This window comes from Oryx dammah, unplaced genomic scaffold, assembly GCF_014754425.2.
Source record: "Oryx dammah isolate SB20612 unplaced genomic scaffold, SCBI_Odam_1.1 HiC_scaffold_28, whole genome shotgun sequence".
Classification (NCBI taxonomy): Eukaryota; Metazoa; Chordata; class Mammalia; order Artiodactyla; family Bovidae; genus Oryx; species Oryx dammah.
In genome coordinates this window covers 101,732,384-101,753,192 of record NW_024070212.1, presented here as the reverse complement: position 1 = coordinate 101,753,192, position 20,809 = coordinate 101,732,384, and the positions used below count along the sequence as shown (strand labels likewise).

Genomic DNA, 20,809 nt, shown 5'->3' with positions numbered 1-20,809 from the left:
GGCCATGATTTTAAAAAAAAAGAAAAAAAAAAAAAACCTGCAACCAATAAATGCTAGAGAGGATGTGGAGAAAAAGGAAGCCTCCTGTACCACTGGTGGGAATGCAAACTGATTTGGCCACCTGCAGCATGGTATGGAGATTTCTTAGAAAACTAGGAACAGAACTACTAAGAACAAAACTACCATATGACCCAATAATCCCACTACTGGGCATAAACAATGAGAAAACAACCATCCTAAAAGACACATGTACCCCAACGTTCATTGCAGCACTTTACAACAGCCAGGACATGGAAGTAACCTCGATGCTCATCAATAGATGAATGGATAAAGAGGCTGTGGTACATATGTACAATGGACTACTGCTAAGCCATTAAAAGGAACAAATCTGAGTCAGTTCCAGTGAGGTGGATGAACCTAGAGCCCGTTATACAGAGTGAATAAGTAAGAAAAAGAAAAACAAATTATCATATATTAATGCATGTATGGAATCCAAAAAACAAAAACTGGTACTGAGGAACCTATGTGTAGGGCAACAATAGATATGCAGACACAGAAAACAGACTTGTGGACACAGCAGGGGAAGGAGAGGTTGGAACAAATTGAGAGAGTAGCATGAAAACATACACTGCCATATATAAAACAGAGAGCCAGTGGGAATTTGCTGTATGATGCAGGGGCTCAACCTGGTGCTCCGTGACAACCTAGATGGGTGCGATGGGGTAGAGATGGGAGGCAGGTTCAAGAGGAAGGGGTCATGTGTACACCCACGGCTGATTCATGTTCATGTAGGACAGAAACCAACACAATGCTGGAAAGCAATTATAACTCCAATTTAAAAAAAAATAGCAAGAGAATTAATGTACAATTAGAAAAGTTTCCTTGAGAAGACTACAACAGCTACTTCTTAGTTAACTAGGAAAAGACAAACATCACTCTTTGCAATAAACACTTATTAATCATCTACTATGTATCAAATATTATGTTAGCTGCTATGGGCCTATGAAAATGAAAAACACAGAAGGCTTGTCAACAAAAAACTCAACTGGGTGGAACAGATCAAAATACAGATAGCTACATCATTCAGGAACTGTAATAGTGGTATATTCAAAGAACTATGATAATAAAAAGAAAAAAGAGGTGAAAATAGGAAGGGAGGAAAAAAAGAAGGGATAGAGGAAGGGAAGGAGGAAGGGAAAAGGTGAAACAGAAAAAGTAAGGTTACCTCCTTTCAGATAATGCTGACATCTGAGCTGGGCATTAAAGAATGAGTAAAATAGAAAGACTGCTTAGATACAATGCAGAGTATGGGCAAATATGACTACATCATAAATCCAAGCAAAATGGTGCAGTATGGCATCAGTATAACGTTCAGGGACAGGAAGCTGAGGGCTAGAATTGAAAATGTGGTATTAAGAGATAGATTTGCACATTTATTTCTGCACCACACCTTAAAGCAGCAATGTAATAGATGAAGCAGAGGTAAGCAGAGATTAGAGGAAGGAGATCAATTGGAGGTGACACAGTAATCCAGATGATTTATCATTAAAACATTTTTAAAATCTCATTTACTCTAATCATTGGGTTGGCCAAAAAGTTCGTTTGGGTTTCCCTTAAGATGTAAGAAAAACTCAAATGAACTTTTTGGCCAACTCAATACCTACTTTTATAGAAAAACGCAGGATCTCAAAACATCTAAGATGATGTAAGGAATCAGAAAAAGAATGAATTAGATTCAGGGGGTTCCTAAACCCTGTATAGATCAAGACAGTATTACATACCTTCTTAATAAGGGACTTTCCTGGTGGCTCAGACCATAAAGCATCTGCCTACAATGCAGGAGACCCGAGTTCAATCCCTGGGTTGGGAAGATCTCCTGAAGAAGGAAATAGAAACCCACTCCAGTATTTCTGCCTGGAAAATCCCACAGACGAAGGAACCTGGTAGGCTACAGTCCATGGGGTCGCAAAGAATAGGACACAACTGAGCGACTTCACTTTCACCTTCTTAACATAGAAATTTACAGTGAAACAAAAACTTGTAGTCATGTTTCATGTCTACAAACTGGCTGGAGACAACACAGAAGCCCTAATATTCCAGCATCAAAGTAAATGGTTAAATTCATTTCATCAATTTTCTCTTGACATACACAAAAAAGGACCAAATGAAAATTCAAGAATCAAAAAGTCCAATAATTAAAATGTTCACCATATATGACAGAATGAAGTCAGCGAGCCAGAGATCTTGAAGACAGATCAGTAAAAATGACCCAGTAGTAGGCACAAAAAGGAGAAGAACAAAGGAAAATGAATAAAGAAAGCAATGATCTACAATGGTCTACAAAACAATGTCAGTCTATCATACTTTAATTGGATACTAAAAGCAAAGGAAACTGGGACCATGGATTTTTTTAAAGAAACAATGACCAAAAATATCACAAATTTGAATAAAAACCCTTTCTTGACCCAGATTAGCAAATCCCAAGCAGAATAAAGAAAACCACACTAAAGCACATCAGTCAGACTATTTAAATCTAAAGAAAAATTCTTAAAAGCGACCACAGAGGAAGTGAAGTTGGGGTAGGGCAAGTTACAAACAGAGATATAAATATATAAATGACAGCTGACTCTTCTCCAGAAACAATGGAGGCCAAGGATAATGGAATGTCTTCAAAGTTCTGGAAGGTGGGGAAAATCACCCCGAAAATGACTCAATTCCACACTCCAAAAAAGTATGAGAATGAAATAAACACTTTTCTAGTAAACAAAAGCCTACAAAACGGGTTGCCTGTGGTTCTATACAACAAGAAATGCCAACAGATGTTGTTAGGCTAAAGAGGGAAAATATCAGATTGAAAACTGGATTTATAGAAAAGAACATCAGAAAAGATAAATAACTAGGCAAGTATCTTTTTCAACATAATTTCCTCCAAACATAACTAACATTACAGAAAATAAAACAAATATTAAGGTGGGATTTATGATGCAAACTGACATACAAGATGTGACAACAGCACAAAGAAAGGAATGGGTAGATAAATGCAATTTTAACGTTGTAAAGTTCTTACGTAAACCTGTGAAACGGATGGGAAGAGGTAAGTAGTAAGTGATATGAAGTATGAGGTGTAAAGTAAAAAGTGGTATATTACCTCCAAATAGATTTTGATAAATTAATACTACATATTGTTAAGCTCTAGAATGACTACTAAAAAATTAAAAAACAGACCATATAGCTAAGAAGTCACTAAACAAAATACAATATTATATTTGGTTAACCAGAAAGATTGCAAAAATGAGGCAACACAGAAACAAAAGAAAAACAGAGCAACTAAACCAGTAATGTATGAAGTACAGACTGCATGTGTGCTAAGTCGCTACAGTTGCGTTTGTAACATCATGGACTACACTCTGCCAGGCTCCTCTGTCCATGGGATTCTGCCATGTTCTACTCCAGGGAAAGACAAACTAAGCACTCCAATTAGAAGCCAGAGATTGTTAGACTGAATTTAAGAAGCAAGGGTCAGTGTCTATATGCTGTTTGTAAGACACACACTTTAAATACAAAGCACATTTATAGACTAAAGCAAAATATATACTAGAAAAATAAATACCATGAAGGTGCATAGGAAAGCTGTAGTAGTTATATTAATATCAGATGAAATTTCAAGACAGTATTTGAAGAAATTAAGAATATTTCATAAAGATAAACAAAAAATTCAACAGGCAGATTAAACATTTCATCTATAAATATTATTTTGAAATGGATCATATACCTAAATGTTAAAACTAAACATATAAAACCAACAGAAGAGAAAATATTTATGACCTTGGTTGATTTTCTGGACAGGACACATAAATTGTTAATCATTAAACTAAAAATAAATTAGACTTTATCAGTCTAAAACATCTGCTCTCTTTTAAGACATTATTATGAAAACAAAAAGGCAAAGCACAGTTTGAAACAATGTTTACATAATATAAATCCAAGAAAAGACATATCTAGAATATATATAAAACTCTTTGAACTGTAATAATGACAACCAAATTTTAAAAGAAAACATGCAAAAAGTTTTAAAAGAACTTTCAGAAGAGAAGATACACAAATGACAAGTAAGTACATAAAAAGATACTCAAAATCAATGGTCATCAGGAAAATTAAAGCCATATGAGACACTATATCATATCTTCTAAAATGACTAAAACTAAAAAGATAGGGGGAAACTCTACTTAATACTTTGTAATGACCTACATGGAAAAATAATCTTAAAAAGAGTGGATATATGTAGAACTGATTCACTCTGCTGTACAACAGAACCTAACACACCATTGTAAGTCAATTTTATGCCAATAAAAATTAATTTTAAAAAAAGACAAGTAATACCAACTGTTGGTCAGGATATGGAGCAACTGGAACTCATATGCCTTGCTATTAGGAATGTAAAATACACAACCACTTTGGAAGATCTGGCAGTTTCTTATCAAGTTAACGTTCCACCTGCCCTTTGGCACAACAATTTTTCCATTATTCAAGAGAAACAAAAGCATATGTCCACAGAAAACTTGTATAAAATCTTGCTCAAAGTAACTCCACACTGAAAACAACCCCAGATGTCCACTAACAGATAAACAGACAAAAAAACTATGGTATATTCATACAATGAAATACTACTTAACAATAACAAACAAGCAAACTGACATATGCAACAGCATCCCAGACATTAGGCTGAGTAAAGGAAGCCGGACACACCCAAAGAATATACCAAATGATTTCCATTTATGTGATGTTCTATCATGTGAGATTTGTGGGAACTAATTTGTTATGGAAAAATCTACTACGGACTTAAAGATCACTATCTGAAAGTGAGACTCAACTAATAATTTGTTTTAAAGATTAAGATGATGCATGTTAAATTAGTTCTCTAGTCTGTAAAGCAATATACAAATGTAGACATTATTATTTATTTGTTTCAACAATTCTAATATAGCAAGTTAATGTTCTCTTTCCTGGCAGAGAAGACTGCAAAGTCTTAGTCTACAAAATCCCAAAGAAAGATCACAAACTAGAATTGTCCAGCTCTGAACACATCTTCCAAAACTGAATCACTTGCCAAATTCAAAATATCTTAAAACAAAGAATAATTCTAGAGGTTGGCAGGGGAGGGGGAATGTGGCACCCAACTGAAAACTAGTCAGCATTCTTCAAAAGAAATTATCCAACCAATAATAAATACAATAGGAAAATTAAGAAAATCAAAGTATAGAAAATTCATCAAAATTAAGATGTGTTAAACAATGGACTTAAATGCCTTTATTTTCATTATTACAAAATATTTACCACTTCAAATAACATATATGTTACTTATTCCAATAATTTCTGACTGAAATTTTATGTCAACAAAGTTCCCTGCTCTATTACACACAGATATGACCATTCTTTAATAGCCCTCAGATTAAAATAGACTAATAACAATGCCATTATCTGATTAAATATAAATAAATACACGTTAATATCAATCTCATATTCCTGGGGAAAGCAGTCCCTATCATAAATAACCGCCATCCCAAATGGCCAAATCTGTAACTTCTACGTTTTACTATATTATCATGTTGGTATTGGTAAACTGAATCAGCACAGACTGTTTTCTGCTCATCCTTTGCACTCAATGCACACCATTTCAAGCTCAGACATAGTGCTGAATCCTTTGTGTCCCTTTCTTTGCCTTCACACCATGTGTCTCAGTGTTTTTCCCTATCCCAGTTTAAATTTAGCAATCCAATTTTAAAGGTTTTTTTTTTTTTCTTTTTAAACCCTCCATCATCCTAGGATGCTGCTCCTGCACAGCTGCCCACAACACTGCAGCACAGCATCTGCATGGATCACACAGACAGCTACACGAACAACCTGCCCAGCTTCAGTCTTAGTTTATACCTATTGACTAAACACAATTATGAAAAAAGCCCTTTCATTCTCAGAAGTTTTTAATTTAGGCAAGAAGTTAAATAATCACTCTACTCAGACAATAAAAATAGGCTATCAACAGTCAAACACATAGTAGGCACTCAAAGGAAGAAAGCTCGGCTGGCTAACTGGCTGAGTGAATGTATGGACAAAAATTATTCTAATGCCAGCTCAAGTCTCTGGAACATTCTAACTGAACAAATACAGTCTTCTATTCCTTTTAAACTGATTATCAAATAAATCTAAGTGCTGTTCAGAAAAGATTATTAAGAAATTCACTTTTAACAGATTAAAAATAATATGTAATTAGCATACGGATTGTAGTATAGCAAATGGTTTCTCTAAGTGTTAAGGATACTTCAGTTCAGTTCAGTCACTCAGTCATGTCCAACTCTTCACGACCCCATGAATCGCAGCACACCAGGCCTCCCTGTCCATCACCAACTCCTGGAGTTCACTCAGATTCACATCCATCGAGTCGGTGATGCCATCCAGCCATCTCATCCTCTGTTGTCCCCTTCTCCTCCTGCCCCCAATCCCTCCCAGCCTCAGAGTCTTTTCCAATGAGTCAACTCTTCTCATGAGGTGGCCAAAGTACTGGAGCTTCAGCTTTAGCATCATTCCTTCCAAAGAAATCCCAGGGTTGATCTCCTTCAGAAAGAACTGGTTGGATCTCCTTGCAGTCCAAGGGACTCTCAAGAGTCTTCTCCAACACCACAGTTCAAAACCATCAATTCTTTGGCACTCAGCCTTCTTCACAGTCCAACCCTCACATCCATACATGACCACAGGAAAAACCATAGCCTTGACCAGACAGACCTTATTCAGCAAAGTAAAGTCTCTGCTTTTTAATATACTATCTAGGTTGGACATAACTTTTCTTCCAAGGAGTAAGCGTCTTTTAATTTCATGGCTGCAGTCACCATCTGCAGTGATTTTGGAGCCGCAAAAAAGAAAGTCTGACACGGTTTCTACTGTTTCCCATCTATTTCCCATGAAGTGATGGGACCAGATGCCATGATCTTCGTTTTCTGAATGTTGAGCTTTAAGCCAACTTTTTCGCGCTCCTCTTTCACTTTCATCAAGAGGCTCTTTAGCTCCTCTTCACTTTCTGCCATTAGGCTGGTGTCATCTGCATATCTGAGGTTATTGATATTTCTCCCGGCAATCTTGATTCCAGCTTGTGCTTCTTCCAGCCCAGCGTTTCTCATGATGTACTCTGCATGGAAGTTAAATAAGCAGGGTGACAATATACAGCCTTGACGTACTCCTTTTCCTATTTGGAACCAGTCTGTTGTTCCATGTCCAGTTCTAACTCTTGCTTCCTGACCTGCATACAGATTTCTCACAGTTATCCAAGTCTATGCCCCAACCAGTAACGCTGAAGAAACTGAAGTTGAACGGTTTGATGAAGACCTACAAGACCTTTTAGAACTAACACTCAAAAAAGATGTCCTTTTCATTATAGGGGACTGGAATGCAAAAGTAGGAAGTCAAGAAACACCTGGAATAACAGGCAAATTTGGCCTTGGAATGTAGAATGAAGCAGGGCAAAGACTAATACAGTTTTGCCAAGAAAATGCACTGGTCATAGCAAACACCCTCTTCCAACAAGACAAGAGAAGACTCTACACATGGACATCACCAGATGGTCAACACCGAAATCAGATTGAGTATATTCTTTGCAGCCAAAGATGGAGAAGCTCTATACAGTCAACAAAAACAAGACCAGGAGCTGACTGTGGCTCAGATCATGAACTCCTTATTACCAAATTCAGACTCAAATTGAAGAAAGTAGGGAAAACCGCTAGACCATTCAGATATGACCTACATCAAACCCCTTATGATTATACAGTGGAAGTGAGAAATAGATTTAAGGGACTAGATCTCACAGATAAGAGTGCCTGATGAACTATGGAATGAGGTTCGTGACATTGTACAGGAGACAGGGATCAAGACCATCCCCATGGAAAAGAAATGCAAAAAAGCAAAATGGCTGTCTGGGGAGGCCTTACAAATAGCTGCGAAAAGAAGAGAGGCGAAGAGCAAAGGAGAAAAGGAAAGATATAAGCATCTGAATGCAGAGTTCCAAAGAATAGCAAGAAGAGATAAGAAAGCCTTCTTCAGCCATCAATGCAAAGAAATAGAGGAAAACAACAGAATGGGAAAGACTAGCGATCTCTTCAAGAAAATCAGAGATACCAAGGGAACATTTCATGCAAAGATGGGCTCAAAAAAAGGACAGAAATGGTATGGACCTAACAGAAGCAGAAGATATTAAGAAGAGGTGGCAAGAATACACGGAAGAACTGTACAAAAAAGATCTTCATGGCCCAGATAATCACGATGGTGTGATCACTCACCTAGAGCCAGACATCCTGGAATGTGAAGTCAACTGGGCCTTAGAAAGTAGCACTACGAACAAAGCTAGTGGAGGTGATGGAATTCCAATGGAGCTGTTTCAAATCCTGAAAGATGATGCTGTGACAGTGCTGCATTCAATACGCCAGCAAGTTTGGAAAACTCAGCAGTGCCCACAGGACTGGAAAAGGTCAGTTTTCATTCCAATTCCAAAGAAAGGCAATGCAAAAGAATGCTCAAACTACCGCACAACTGCAATCATCTCACATGCTAGTAAAGTAATGCTCAAAATTCTCCAAGCCAAGATTCAGCAATACGTGAACCGTGAACTCCCTGATGTTCAAGCTGGTTTTAGGAAAGGTAGAGGAACCAGAGATCAAATTGCCAACATCTGCTGGATCATGGAAAAAGCAAGAGTTCCAGAAAAACATCTATTTCTGCTTTATTGACTATGCCAAAGCCTTTGACTGTGTGGATCACAATAAGGATACTTAAAAACAGTATATTCTATTATTAATAGCTGGCTATATGTTATTTTTATTTTTTTTTTATATCTTGTTTTTGAATCATCAGTGCCTTAACCTAATCCTTTTAGAAATTAAGTTGTGGATAAATAAGGTTTTACTATACCACAATTGATTTCTGAGAGACAGCTCATATATATTTACATATATAACACATATAAGTCATATAATGTTTACTGTAACCCACAGAGACTGAGACAGAATTGTGTTTAGCATCTCCTGTGGACGTACCAGTCAGCAGTGGACTGCCACAGGGACAGGGGCTCTGGGTGCAGCCGCCTTGGGTATGGCATAAGCCCTCTGGAGGAGGTCACCATTAATCCCACCACAGGGCTGTCAGAACTTCCACAACCTGGGAAATAAGACTTTTGAACGGCACAAACAGAACCTTGTGTGCACCAGGACCCAGGAGAACGGAGCAGTGACCCCACAAGAGACTGACCCAGACTTGCCTATGAGTGTCCAGGAGTCTCCATGGAGGCGTGGGTCGCTGGTGGCCTGCTGCAGGGCTGGGGGCAGTGAATGCAGCAGTGCCTGCATGGGATCTTTAGAAGGAGGTTGCCATTATCTTTCTTACCTCCACCACAGTTTGGCCCCAGGTAAGTAACAGGAAGACCCGGGTTCAATCCCTGGGTTGGGAAGATTCCCCTGGAGAAGGAAATGGCAACGCACTCCAGTACTCTTGCTGGAGAATCCCATGAAGGGAGGAGCCTGATAGGCTACAGTCCATGGGGTTGCAAAGAGTCAGACTGAGCAACTTCACTTCAAGTAAGAGGGAGGGAACAGAGCTTCACCCATCAACAGAAAATTGGCTCAAAAATTTACTGAGCATGGCCCCTCCATCAGAATAAGACCCAGTTTCCCCCTCTGTTAGTCTCTCCCATCAGGAAGCATCTATAAGCCTCTTATCCTTCTCCAAAAGAGGGCAGACAGACTGAAAACCACAATCAAAGAAAGCTAACCAATCTGATCACATGAACCACAGCCTTGCCTAACTCAATGAAACTATGAGCCATGAAGTAGGGCCACCAAAGGGTCATGGTGGAGAGTTCTAACAAAACGTGGTCTACTAGAAAAGGGAATGGCAAACCACTTAAGTATTCTTGCCTTCAGAACGCCATGAATAGTATGAAAAGGCAAAAAAATAGGACACTGAAAGATGAGCTCCCCAGGTCAGTATGTGCCCAATAAGCTACTGGAGACCAGTGGAGAAATAACTCCAGAAAAAAATGAATAGACAGAGCCAAAGCAAAAACAACACCCAGTTGTGGGTGTGACTGGTGATGGAAGTAAAGTCCGATGCTGTAAAGAGCAATAGTAAATAGGAAACTGGAATGTTACGTCCATGAACCAAGGCAAATTGGAAGTGGTCAAACAGGAGATAGCAAGAGTGAATGTCGACATTCTAGTAATCAGCGAACTAAAATGGACTGGGATGGGTGAATTTAACTCAGATGACCATAATGTCTACTATTGTAGGCAAGAATCCCTTAGAAGAATGGAGTAGCCATCATAGTCAACAAAAGAGCCCAAAATGCAGTACTTGGATGCAATCTCAAAAACGACAGAATCATCTCTGTTCGTTTCCAAGGCAAACCATTCAGTATCACGGTAATCCAAGTCTATGCCCCAACCAGTAACGCTGAAGAAACTGAAGTTGAGCGGTTTGATGAAGACCGACAAGACCTTTTAGAACTAACACCCAAAAGAGATGTCCTTTTCATTATAGGGGACTGGAATGCAAAAGTAGGAAGTCAAGAAACACCTGGAGTAACAGGCAAATTTGGCCTTGGAATACAGAATGAAGGACGGCAAAGGCTAATAGAGTTCTCCCAATAGAATGGACTGGTCATAGCATACACCCTCTTCCAACAACACAAAAGAACACTCTACACATGGACATCACCAGATGGTCCACACTGAAATCAGACTGATTATATTCTTTGCAGCCAAAGATGGGGAAGCTCTAAACAGCAAAAACAAGACCAGGAGCTGTCTGTAGCTCAGATCATGAACTCCTTATTGCAAAATTCAGACTTAAATTGAAGAAAGTAGGGAAAACCAAAAAGCATTCAGGTTATGACCTAAATCAAATCCCTTAACATTATACAGTGGAAGTGAGAAATAGATTTAAGGGAGCAGATCTGATAGACAGAGTACCTGATAAACTATGATAGAATGAGGTTCGTGACATTGTACAGGAGACAGGGAACAAGACCATCCCTAAGAAAAAGAAATGCAGAAAAGCAAAATGGCTGTCTGGGGAGGACTTACAAGTAGCTGTGAAAAGAAGAGAAGTGAAAAGCAAAGGAGAAAAGGAAAGATATACCCATTTGAATGCAGAGTTCCAAAGAATAGCAGGAGATAAGAAAGCCTTCCTCAACGATCAATGCAAAGAAATAGGGGAAAACAACAAAATGGGAAAGACTATAGAGATCTCTTCAAGAAAATCAGAGATACCAAGGGAACATTTCATGCAAAGATGGGCTCAAAAAAAGGACAGAAATGGTATGGACCTAATAGAAGCAGAAGATATTAAGAAGAGGTGGCAAGAATACACAGAAGAACTGTACAAAAAAGATCTTCACAACCCAGATAATCACGACGGTGTGATCATTCACCTAGAGCCAGACATCCTGGAATGTGAAGTCAAGTGGGCCTTAGAAAACGTCACTACAAACAAAGCTAGTGGAGGTGATGGAATTCCACTTGAGCTGTTTCAAATCCTAAAAGATGATGCTGTGAAAGTGCTGCACTCAATATGCCAGCAAATTTGGAAAACTCAGCAGTGCCCACAGGACTGGAAAAGGTCAGTTTTCCTTCCAATCCCAAAGAAAGGCAATGCAAAAGAATGCTCAAACTACTGCACAATTGCAATCATCTCACATGCTAGTAAAGTAATGCTCAAAATTCTCCAAGCCAGGATTCAGCAATACATCAACCGTGAACTCCCTGATGTTCAAGCTGGTTTTAGAAAAGGTAGAGGAACCAGAGATCAAATTGCCAACATCCGCTGGATCATGGAAAAAGCAAGAGATTTCCAGAAAAACATCTATTTCTGCCTTATTGACTATGCCAAAGCTTTTGACTGTGTGGATCACAATAATCTGTGGAAAATTCTGAAAGAGATGGAAATACCAGACCACCTGACTTCCCTCTTGAGAAATCTGTATGCAGGTCAGGAAGGAACAGTTAGGACTGGCCGTGGAAGAACAGACTGGTTCCAACTAGAAAAAGGAGTACATCAAGGCTGTATATTGTCACCCTGCTCATTTAACTTATATGCAGAGTACATCGTGAGAAACGCTGGACTGGATGAAGCACAAGCTAGAATCAAGACTGCCAGGAGAAATATCAATACCTTCAGATATGCAGATGACACCACTCTTATGGCACAAAGTGAAGAAAAACAGCCTCTTGATTAAAGTGAAAGAGGAGAGTGAAAAAGTTGGCTTCAAGCTCAACATTTAGAAAACTAAGATCATGGGATCCGGTCCCATCACTTCATGGCAAATAGACGGGGAAACAGTGGCAGATATTTTGGGGGGGGGGGCACTCCAGAATCACTGCAGATCGTGACTGCAACCATGAAAAAAAAGACGCTTACTCCTTGGAAGAAATGTTATGACCAACCTAGAAAGCATATTAAAAAGTCAAGACATTACTTTGCCAACAAATGTCCGTCTAGTGAAGGCTACGGTTTTTCCAGTAGTCATGTATGGATATGAGAGTTAGACTATAAAGAAAGCTGAACGCTGCAGAATTGATGCTTTTAAACTGTGGTGCTGGAGAAGACTCTTGGGAGTCCTCTGCACTGCAAGGAGATCCAACCAGTCCTTCCTAAAGGAAATCAGTCCTGAATATTCACTGGAAGGACTGATGCTAAAGCTGATACTCCAATATTTTGCCCACCTGATGCGAAGAGCTGACTCATTTGCAAAGACCCTAATGCTGGGAAAGAGTGAAGGCGGGAGGAGAAGGGGACGACAGAGAATGAGATGGTTGCATGGCATCACTGACTCAATGGACATGAGTTTGAGTAAACTCCGGGAGTTGGTGATGGACAGGGAGGCCTAGTGTGCTATAGTTCATGGGGTTGCAAAGAGTCGAACATGACTGAGCAACTGAACTGAACTGAGTGACTCGCATATAATAATATAACTATTACATATACGTTACTAGTTCAGGTTAAATTCAACATTGTCTTGTGTCTTAGATTCATCAATTATTGTATCTAAGTCTAAAAGAAAACTTCACGTTCAAATGAACTTATGACTGGCAATAACCCAGAGGTTCTTCAAATGGTGATTGAACTGTGGCAAATCCATAATACTGGCTATATGAAACAAAATGGAACTGCTGATACTCCAAACAACAAAGATCGAGCTCAAATGCATTATGTTAAGTGAAAGAAGCTAGACTCCAAAGGCCTCCCACTTATTTGAATTTCTGGAAGAAACAAAATTATAAGAACAGAAAATAGATCAGTGGTTGCCAGGGCTTGGGGTGGGAGACAAGGTGGTGCTGACTACCAAGGGGCAATTAAAAAATTAATCTGAGGGCAAAAAATTATTTTTTAAAAAAGTAGATATGGAGAGGAGACCACCAACAACAAAATGTTATATCCTGCTCCTAAGAAGAGAACAGAGAATACTGTATGTGCAAATAAAACGCAGTTCCTAACTAAACTGCTTTGACTAAGAGTGTCATCAGCGTTGTATGCCAGCACTTCTTTCTGTTTCTGCAGTGCTATCTCTTTGAATCAGACCCTCACCTCCTATCTATCCCAATCTTTCAGACCCTCTCTGAATGCCCCTCTCAACGCTTACTCTGGGCTTTCTAACCTTGGTGTGTCTAAGGGACTGTCTTACATTCATAATCCACTCTTGTCTTAACATGCACCCTTGGTACCAACGCATTTTCTTCACTCCTGACTTCATGTTAGTACTTACATTAAATCCCTTAATTCCTTCCTCATTCTATCTCAACTGTGTTCTGATGGGTCCCTCAGCTAAACTGATCAAGTCCTCTTCTCAATCTTCAACTGGTGTTCTTACCTATCATGAGTTAAAGCTACTATGAAGGTTGATAATTTCTTCTCTCCTTGAGGTGCTTTAAAAGTGGCAAACTCTAAAGCCTCCCTTGGGAACCCTGGGTTTTCTTTCACTCCAATAAACATAATGTCCTTATTTTTGTCCAACAAAACTTCTGCCTATCTTTAAATTCCACTTCGTGTTTGGTTTTATTCAAAGACACAGATAAGAGGTCAACTTCTTCCTCACAAAAATCATGCATCTATTTTAACGCTAGTATTAAAATTATACTATCTTCCTTCTTCAAGGTTCATACCTATAATTCTCGCAACACTGCTGCTGCTGCTGCTGCTAAGTCGCATCAGTTGTGTCCAACTCTGTGTGACCCCATAGACAGAAGCCCACCAGGCTCCTCTGTCCCTGGGATTTTCCAAGAACTCTGTTTATCACTTAATGCTGTATCTTATGTTCTCTCAAACCTTTCCAGTTTTTCTACAACGCTTTACAAATGAAATGACCCAAACAGGATTCCAATAAATAAGAGATAATTTACAAATAAATACAAAACAGTACTAACATGGCCAAAAAAAAGAATACACTTTGAACAAAAGCAATCTGTCAGCTATGTTATGGTCTCCTATACTATGACAGAGGATAGAAGTGGAAAATGATCACTATCTCAGAACTTCAAAAAATTAACCCTCTAGTAGTAAGTTTGCTGTTTCTTTACAAACCAGGAGATCCCCAATCTCCACAGCCGTTGAGCATTTTACAACCTCTCCAATCCAGGTAAAAAAAAACAACCAAAAAACAAAGAACTCTTCTTACAATGAATTCATTGCAGTTTTCTCTCCCACGCCTGGCAGATGGCCTTCATGGGGTCTTAATTATCATCTCATTTCTCCTAGAGCCCACTCCTGCTATTAATTATACAATTGCTGAAACTACCTTTTATAATCATCTCCTTTAAAGTCAACGTATCATTTTCCTGAGTTAGAGAAGAAGAAACAAGGTTGAGAAAAGATTAAGCTGGAAAGCAAAAAAAGAGAACTCTATTTTTTTAAAACAAAATTTAGCTGATACAATTTGTCTTTTCATAATGTGAGCAAAAATACTTACTTCTAAAATAAAGAGGCATGTGTAAACTGCAGAATGAAAAGACTTTTGGTGAAAATTAGATTTAAAAAACAGACAAAAATACAAAGCTAATGGTAAGTGAGGAGATAAAAGACAGGAATTTAAAAAAAAAAAAGAGGAGAGAGACAGATTATAGGATGCAGAAACAGGGCTGTCATCAGGGGAAAGAAAACAGAAATCTGTCCCCAAAAAAGGCAGCAGAGTTATGTATGCAAAATACAATTTCATTTTGTTTTTCTTTTCAAAGAGAGCATAAAAGTAGCTGTTTGCATTTAGTTTCAGGGAACTAAGAAAAATGGATTTCAGACCATTAGGGTATATTGGGAGAGTATCAAACATTAAGGACTTTTATGACAAAAATTACTAGAAAATAAGGATTGAGTCAATAATAAATAGTCATATAAAAGCACCTGTAATTCAACAAGAACTTTTCAAGTTTAAGTTGGTCACTACACCTCTCTGGTGATACACTGAACAGAGTTATATACCACAGAATGATGGGAAAGAAGCTGTATGAGCTACTTCTAACTTGACCTCTTGGACCCATCTGGATCATGGCAGCAGCTTGCAAATCCAAAGGGGTTAAAATACACCCATTACCCAAGACCAAAAACTACTCCCACCCCACCTTGGCTCAATGGTTTTCTCCCACTGTGGTGAGGGTGGTTTTGGAAAAGCTCCTCAAATGCCAGGAAACACTGTAATACAAAAAGAAAAAAACAATTCATAAGTACCAAAACTTAACTAACATTTTGGCTTCCCTTTCAAGGAAGACTGACTGGTAGAATGGAAAAGGCACCAGTAATAGGAACCAAGAAACCAAGTGTAGTCTCCTTGTTGGGCATTCATTCTAAGATGCTTGCTGTACTCCAGGGATTTGGTGGGGTGGGCACCAAGCACTGCTAAGGGTTACTGAACTAGGTGAATATGTGCCAGAAGCTGCTGATGGCCATCTCTGCCACGAATTTGGCTAAAAATGAAGCCATGAGAGAAGCTAGTAGAACTAACAGGTATACAGAGACATCCCCAGTGATTCAACTCAAGAATCTGGCTCCCACTCCAGTCCATCCTGCAGATATATTCTCCCTTAACTTAAGTCTGTAATAGGTTCCTGTGACTTGCAAGTAAGTCTAGCCAATACACCTGGGTTCTAACTCCACACTGAACTTGGGCGAGTCATTCCTCATTTATGGACCTTAGTTCCTCGTCTATAAAATGGGCTAAATCTAACGTTTTCCAAACTGTTTTAAGCAACAGAACTTAGTTTAAAAAAAATCTTATTTTGACATTAAAAACTAAAATGATTTTATTCATATAAATCTACTTTACGAGATTTACAACATTTACTTCTGACCAAAATCACTTAAGAACTGTTAAATCTCACCTTGAGACTGAAAATAAAAATGACTATTAGTATAAATACACTATCAAATGTATGATATTTATCTTATCAAATGTGGATTTTACTACAATGACTAAAATCAATAAGAACAATGATGTATTTGTGTGTGTTAGTTGCTCAATCGTGTCCGACTCTTTGCAACCCCATGGACTGTAGCTAGCCAGGTTCCTCTGTCCATGGGATTCTCCAGGCAAAAAACTGGAGTGGGTTGCCATTTTCTTCTCCAAATGATGTATTTGATAAAAACAAAACTTTAAAAAGACCACTGCTGAAAGTTAAAAGCTTTTATTAACCTACCAGGATTCATTTTATTTCTGTACTGTTTTGGTTGCATAATAGTAAGACAATCCTGATTCAAAAAGAACAGTTACAAAGAATAACGTGGTATTACTTAATCACCTGCCATACCCCCATGATATTATTTAACTAAAAGTGGAGAAAAGCTTTAGAGTTCTGCACAAAAGAAAAGCTGACAGCACAAGATTTACTAAATAAATCTCCAGCTGGTTAAAATTTAGTACATAATATAGTTAAGCTTCATGGGTGTTGGTTTTTTATTTTTTAATGATTTAAATATCATTTAAAAATTAAATCTGATTGCAATTACTAGCTTCATAGAACTCTAATAACATAGATAATCTAGAAACTCTATTAAGAAGACTTCTAGTCTGATTCATATACACTCATTACTCATCAGAAATTGCAATGAAGCAAATATAAGTTATAATTCCTCTTCTTTTATAATAAGCCTGCTTTAAAGCTAAGAAAAATTTTACCAATTCTTATTCACAACCTTAGAGAATTATGAATACAAATAGTAAATTGTGTCAAACAAGACTATTACAATAATTTATTCAATCTTATTGAGAATCAACTTGATGGGGCAGGTCATAGAAGATGCCATAAAACATTCATTATTTAAGAGTGCCTGCTTTACAGTTGAGATGAATTACTCCATGTCCTAACCTCAAGAAGTCAACAGTCTAGCAGAGGATACAATATACAGTTAACAACACAGGTTTGAACTGAACAGGTCCACTTATACACACATCTTTTCAATATTAAATACAACATTACATAATTGCAGTTGGTTGAATCTGGGAGAGGTGGAACTGTGGATTCACAGAAACCGTGTATACCAAGGGCTAACTATAAATTATACTTGGCAGAGTGTCAATGCCTCTAACCCATGCATTGTTCAGGGGTCAGCTTTACATTCATTCATTCAACAAGGAGTGTCTCCTCAGTGCCACCAGTCACTGTGCAAGCAACTGGGGCTAAAAAAGTGAACTATATACAAACTATCCCCATCCTCTTCACATTTAGACTTTAACCTAAAGGCAGTAAATAAACCAATGAAGATTTTTAAACATAGACCATATGACCATTTTTGAAAGATGGCTGGCTACTATATACTGGAGATAGTAAGCCCTAGGATAGGGAAATCAGTTAGAAGCTACTATAGTGACAACAAAGTAACAGGAACTCAAAAGATGGAACAACAAACTCAACTGAAGTATGTGAAAACAAAAAAAACTTCACAGGGTAATGTTGCAGCTCAATCTTAAAAGACAAGGAGTATGAAGACAAGTAGAGGGAGTTTGTGCAATAGGAGAAAACTATATGAAAGGTATGTCTGGAAAACTTTAAGTAGTTCCTCACAATGGATCTTGAATAAGGTGAAATCATAGCTAGAAAGGAAGATTAAGGAAAAGATAGTAACGGATGTAAGAAACACCTCCAGGACACTGGAGAGTGCTTTTTAAAACTGGGTGATAACATGATCAGGCTTACATTTTAGAAAAATTCTTTCAGGAACAGTAGCCTGAAGAAGGTGACAAGGAGTCTGCTGCTGCTGCTGCTGCTGCTGCTAAGTCACTTCAGTCGTGTCTGACTCTGTGTGACCCCAGACCCCATAGACGGCAGGCCACTAGGCTCCCCTGTCCCTGGGAGTCTCCAAGCAAGAACACTGGAGTGGGTTGCATTTCCTTCTCCAGCGCATGAAAGTGAAAAGTGAAAGTGAAGTCGCTCAGTCATGCCCGACCCTCAGCGACCCCATGGACTGCAGCCTACCAGGCTCCTCCGTCCATGGAATTTTCCAGGCAGGAGTACTGGAATGGGGTGCCATTGCCTTCTCCAGACAAGGAGTCTAACCAACCAAAAAAGAATGCGTGCTTGCCAAAAGATAGACTATCTCAAAAGTCCTAATCTATCAATTGATCATGACAACGAAAAATGGTCCAAGCAAGTACTCTGAGCTTCAAAAACCAAACAACTAGTACCAAGTTCAGGCCACAATTCAGTTGATACAGTTTGAAACTCAAAAAAAACGACGTTTCTGCAGATAAAATACTAAAAATGCAACAATGGCAGAAGATAAATGGAATGAAGATGAAAAAACGACAACTAAGAAAACAAGGATAAAACAGAGAAAAATTTTACTTCCGGGTAAGAATTACTTCCACTAGTCAGTTACATATAGATTCACTCCTTTCCCCCTTGACCCAGATTCACTTCTTATATGCAACAATAAATTGTGGTTCCAACAGGAAATTCAAAAGTCATGTTTAATTTAAAACATAACACTTAAAAAAATAACCAAACAAAAACTAGATTAGAAACAGCAACCTGGAACAGAAGACCAGCTCTACAGTAGCTAACTAGCTTCTTACTGCTTGAAAAGAAATCTCTTCCTGTCTGCTGTTTCCTTGAAGCATACAAACTAAAATAGGGTAAGGCAAGGTGAGGTAGAATAAGAAGTATAGGGTAATAGAGGACTTGCTATTTCACAAAGATTTCTTATCAATGAACTAGACAAGGTCCTGAAGCTTTCATCACAATTCTTGTTCTTTATATAACAGGTATAACTCAGATTCAAACATGCCAACAGATACAATGAGGAATCCAATTATTTTATCTTAAGAAAATGAATCCTACCTTTCCAGGGTCATCCTTGGATCGAGGCACTTTAAGGAAACATTTGTTCAGTGACAGATTATGTCGGATGGAATTCTGAAATTAAAAAAAGAAAAGCTATAGGGTCATTGGAATCCAAAAACCAAAACCCTCCGTTAAAAACAGAATCAGCAACCTAAATATCTCTATATGGTGACATATCATTACAAATGGAATAAGCTTTTTAAATGAGCTTCAAATTTAAATCTTTCTGATTTTCAACTTATGAATGCTGCAAAGGGAAATAGTTATTGAAAAAGACAGTTCCAGTGAATCTTACAAAACTTCAAATAAGGGAGTATATGTCCCTTTTAAAATGTTTAGTAAGATCTTTTAATGATGCAGGAAGATGTCTATGATTAATGTTAAAAACCAAAGAAAAAATTATATGCATATTATGATTTTAATTTTGGTATATATTAATTAGCTAATTTATTTATTCTTAGAAACAATGCAGAATGCAAAATGTTAGGAGTTATTTTACACGGAATTATAAGTGAAGATTATTTTCTTCCTTTCGCTTTTCCATCGTGTTCAAATGATCTACAAGGCACATATGTTACCACTTTTTAATAAGTTTAAAAAGTTGTAAATAAAAAAATTCCACTGCTCCATCACAAGAGTACATAAAAGCCAACTAGGTTCTCACTACGGTATGTAAGAAAGAAAACCACATGGGAAGACATGGGTTACAGAAGTCAGCAGGAACATGTAGGTTCCTCAAATGCAGCAGGAAAGAAAAACCAACTTGGACAGAAGGAAAATACACTCAGAGACCTGAAGAATCTGTGAAACAGGTAATCTTTCATGAATAAGCAGGACTATGCCTCAATTCTTAAAGAAAATACCTACAGGCCATTTCTTCTTAATGAAATGCTCCAAAATGTCCAGGAGACAGTGAAGAACAGGGAAGCCTGGCATACTGCAGTCCATGAGTTTGCAAAGAGTCGGACAAGACTGAAAGACGGAACAGTAACAGCAACAGCAACAACAATGGGCCAAGTGTCAGAAACGGTGGAGGTTGACTATAGCTTGGAAAGGGACACAAAACTCCCACCCAAATGTAACTGGATAAACAAGGATAACCGATCTCACTGAGGGGGCAAATAACACTGAAAAAGGACACCCCTCCCCAACAGGTCCAAGGGCTTGAGTTAGACTAAGTCTGGATCAAGACCAAAAAAAAGAACACAAAACCACGAGACCCTAGCACAAGCCTGGCAGGAATAACAAGTAATAATCTACTGATAGAGGAGGGACAAAAGCACTGAGATCCCCATCTGTAGCAAGGTGGGCAGAGACGACTAAAACTTAAAGAGGAAGCAGGAAAATTGAGAAAGCTCTACAGTACCCAAGCCTGTCTCCAAGCACAAGGCAACAGGAGTCTACTGTGGAGGAATGAAACTCCACAGTACCCAAGCCTGTCTCCAAGCACAAGG

General features: G+C 38.3%; 1 protein-coding gene across 2 annotated transcripts in view; it reads right to left on the bottom strand.

The window, feature by feature from the left end:
- Positions 1-20,809, bottom strand: part of FOXJ3 (forkhead box J3) — a 148,465-nt gene that overhangs the window by 67,444 nt on the left and 60,212 nt on the right. For both annotated transcript variants that reach the window (XM_040231512.1, XM_040231513.1), the window contains exon 4: positions 19,353-19,427. In XM_040231512.1, coding sequence (XP_040087446.1) covers positions 19,353-19,427 — 75 coding nt within the window. The remainder of the gene's footprint in view (positions 1-19,352; positions 19,428-20,809) is intronic.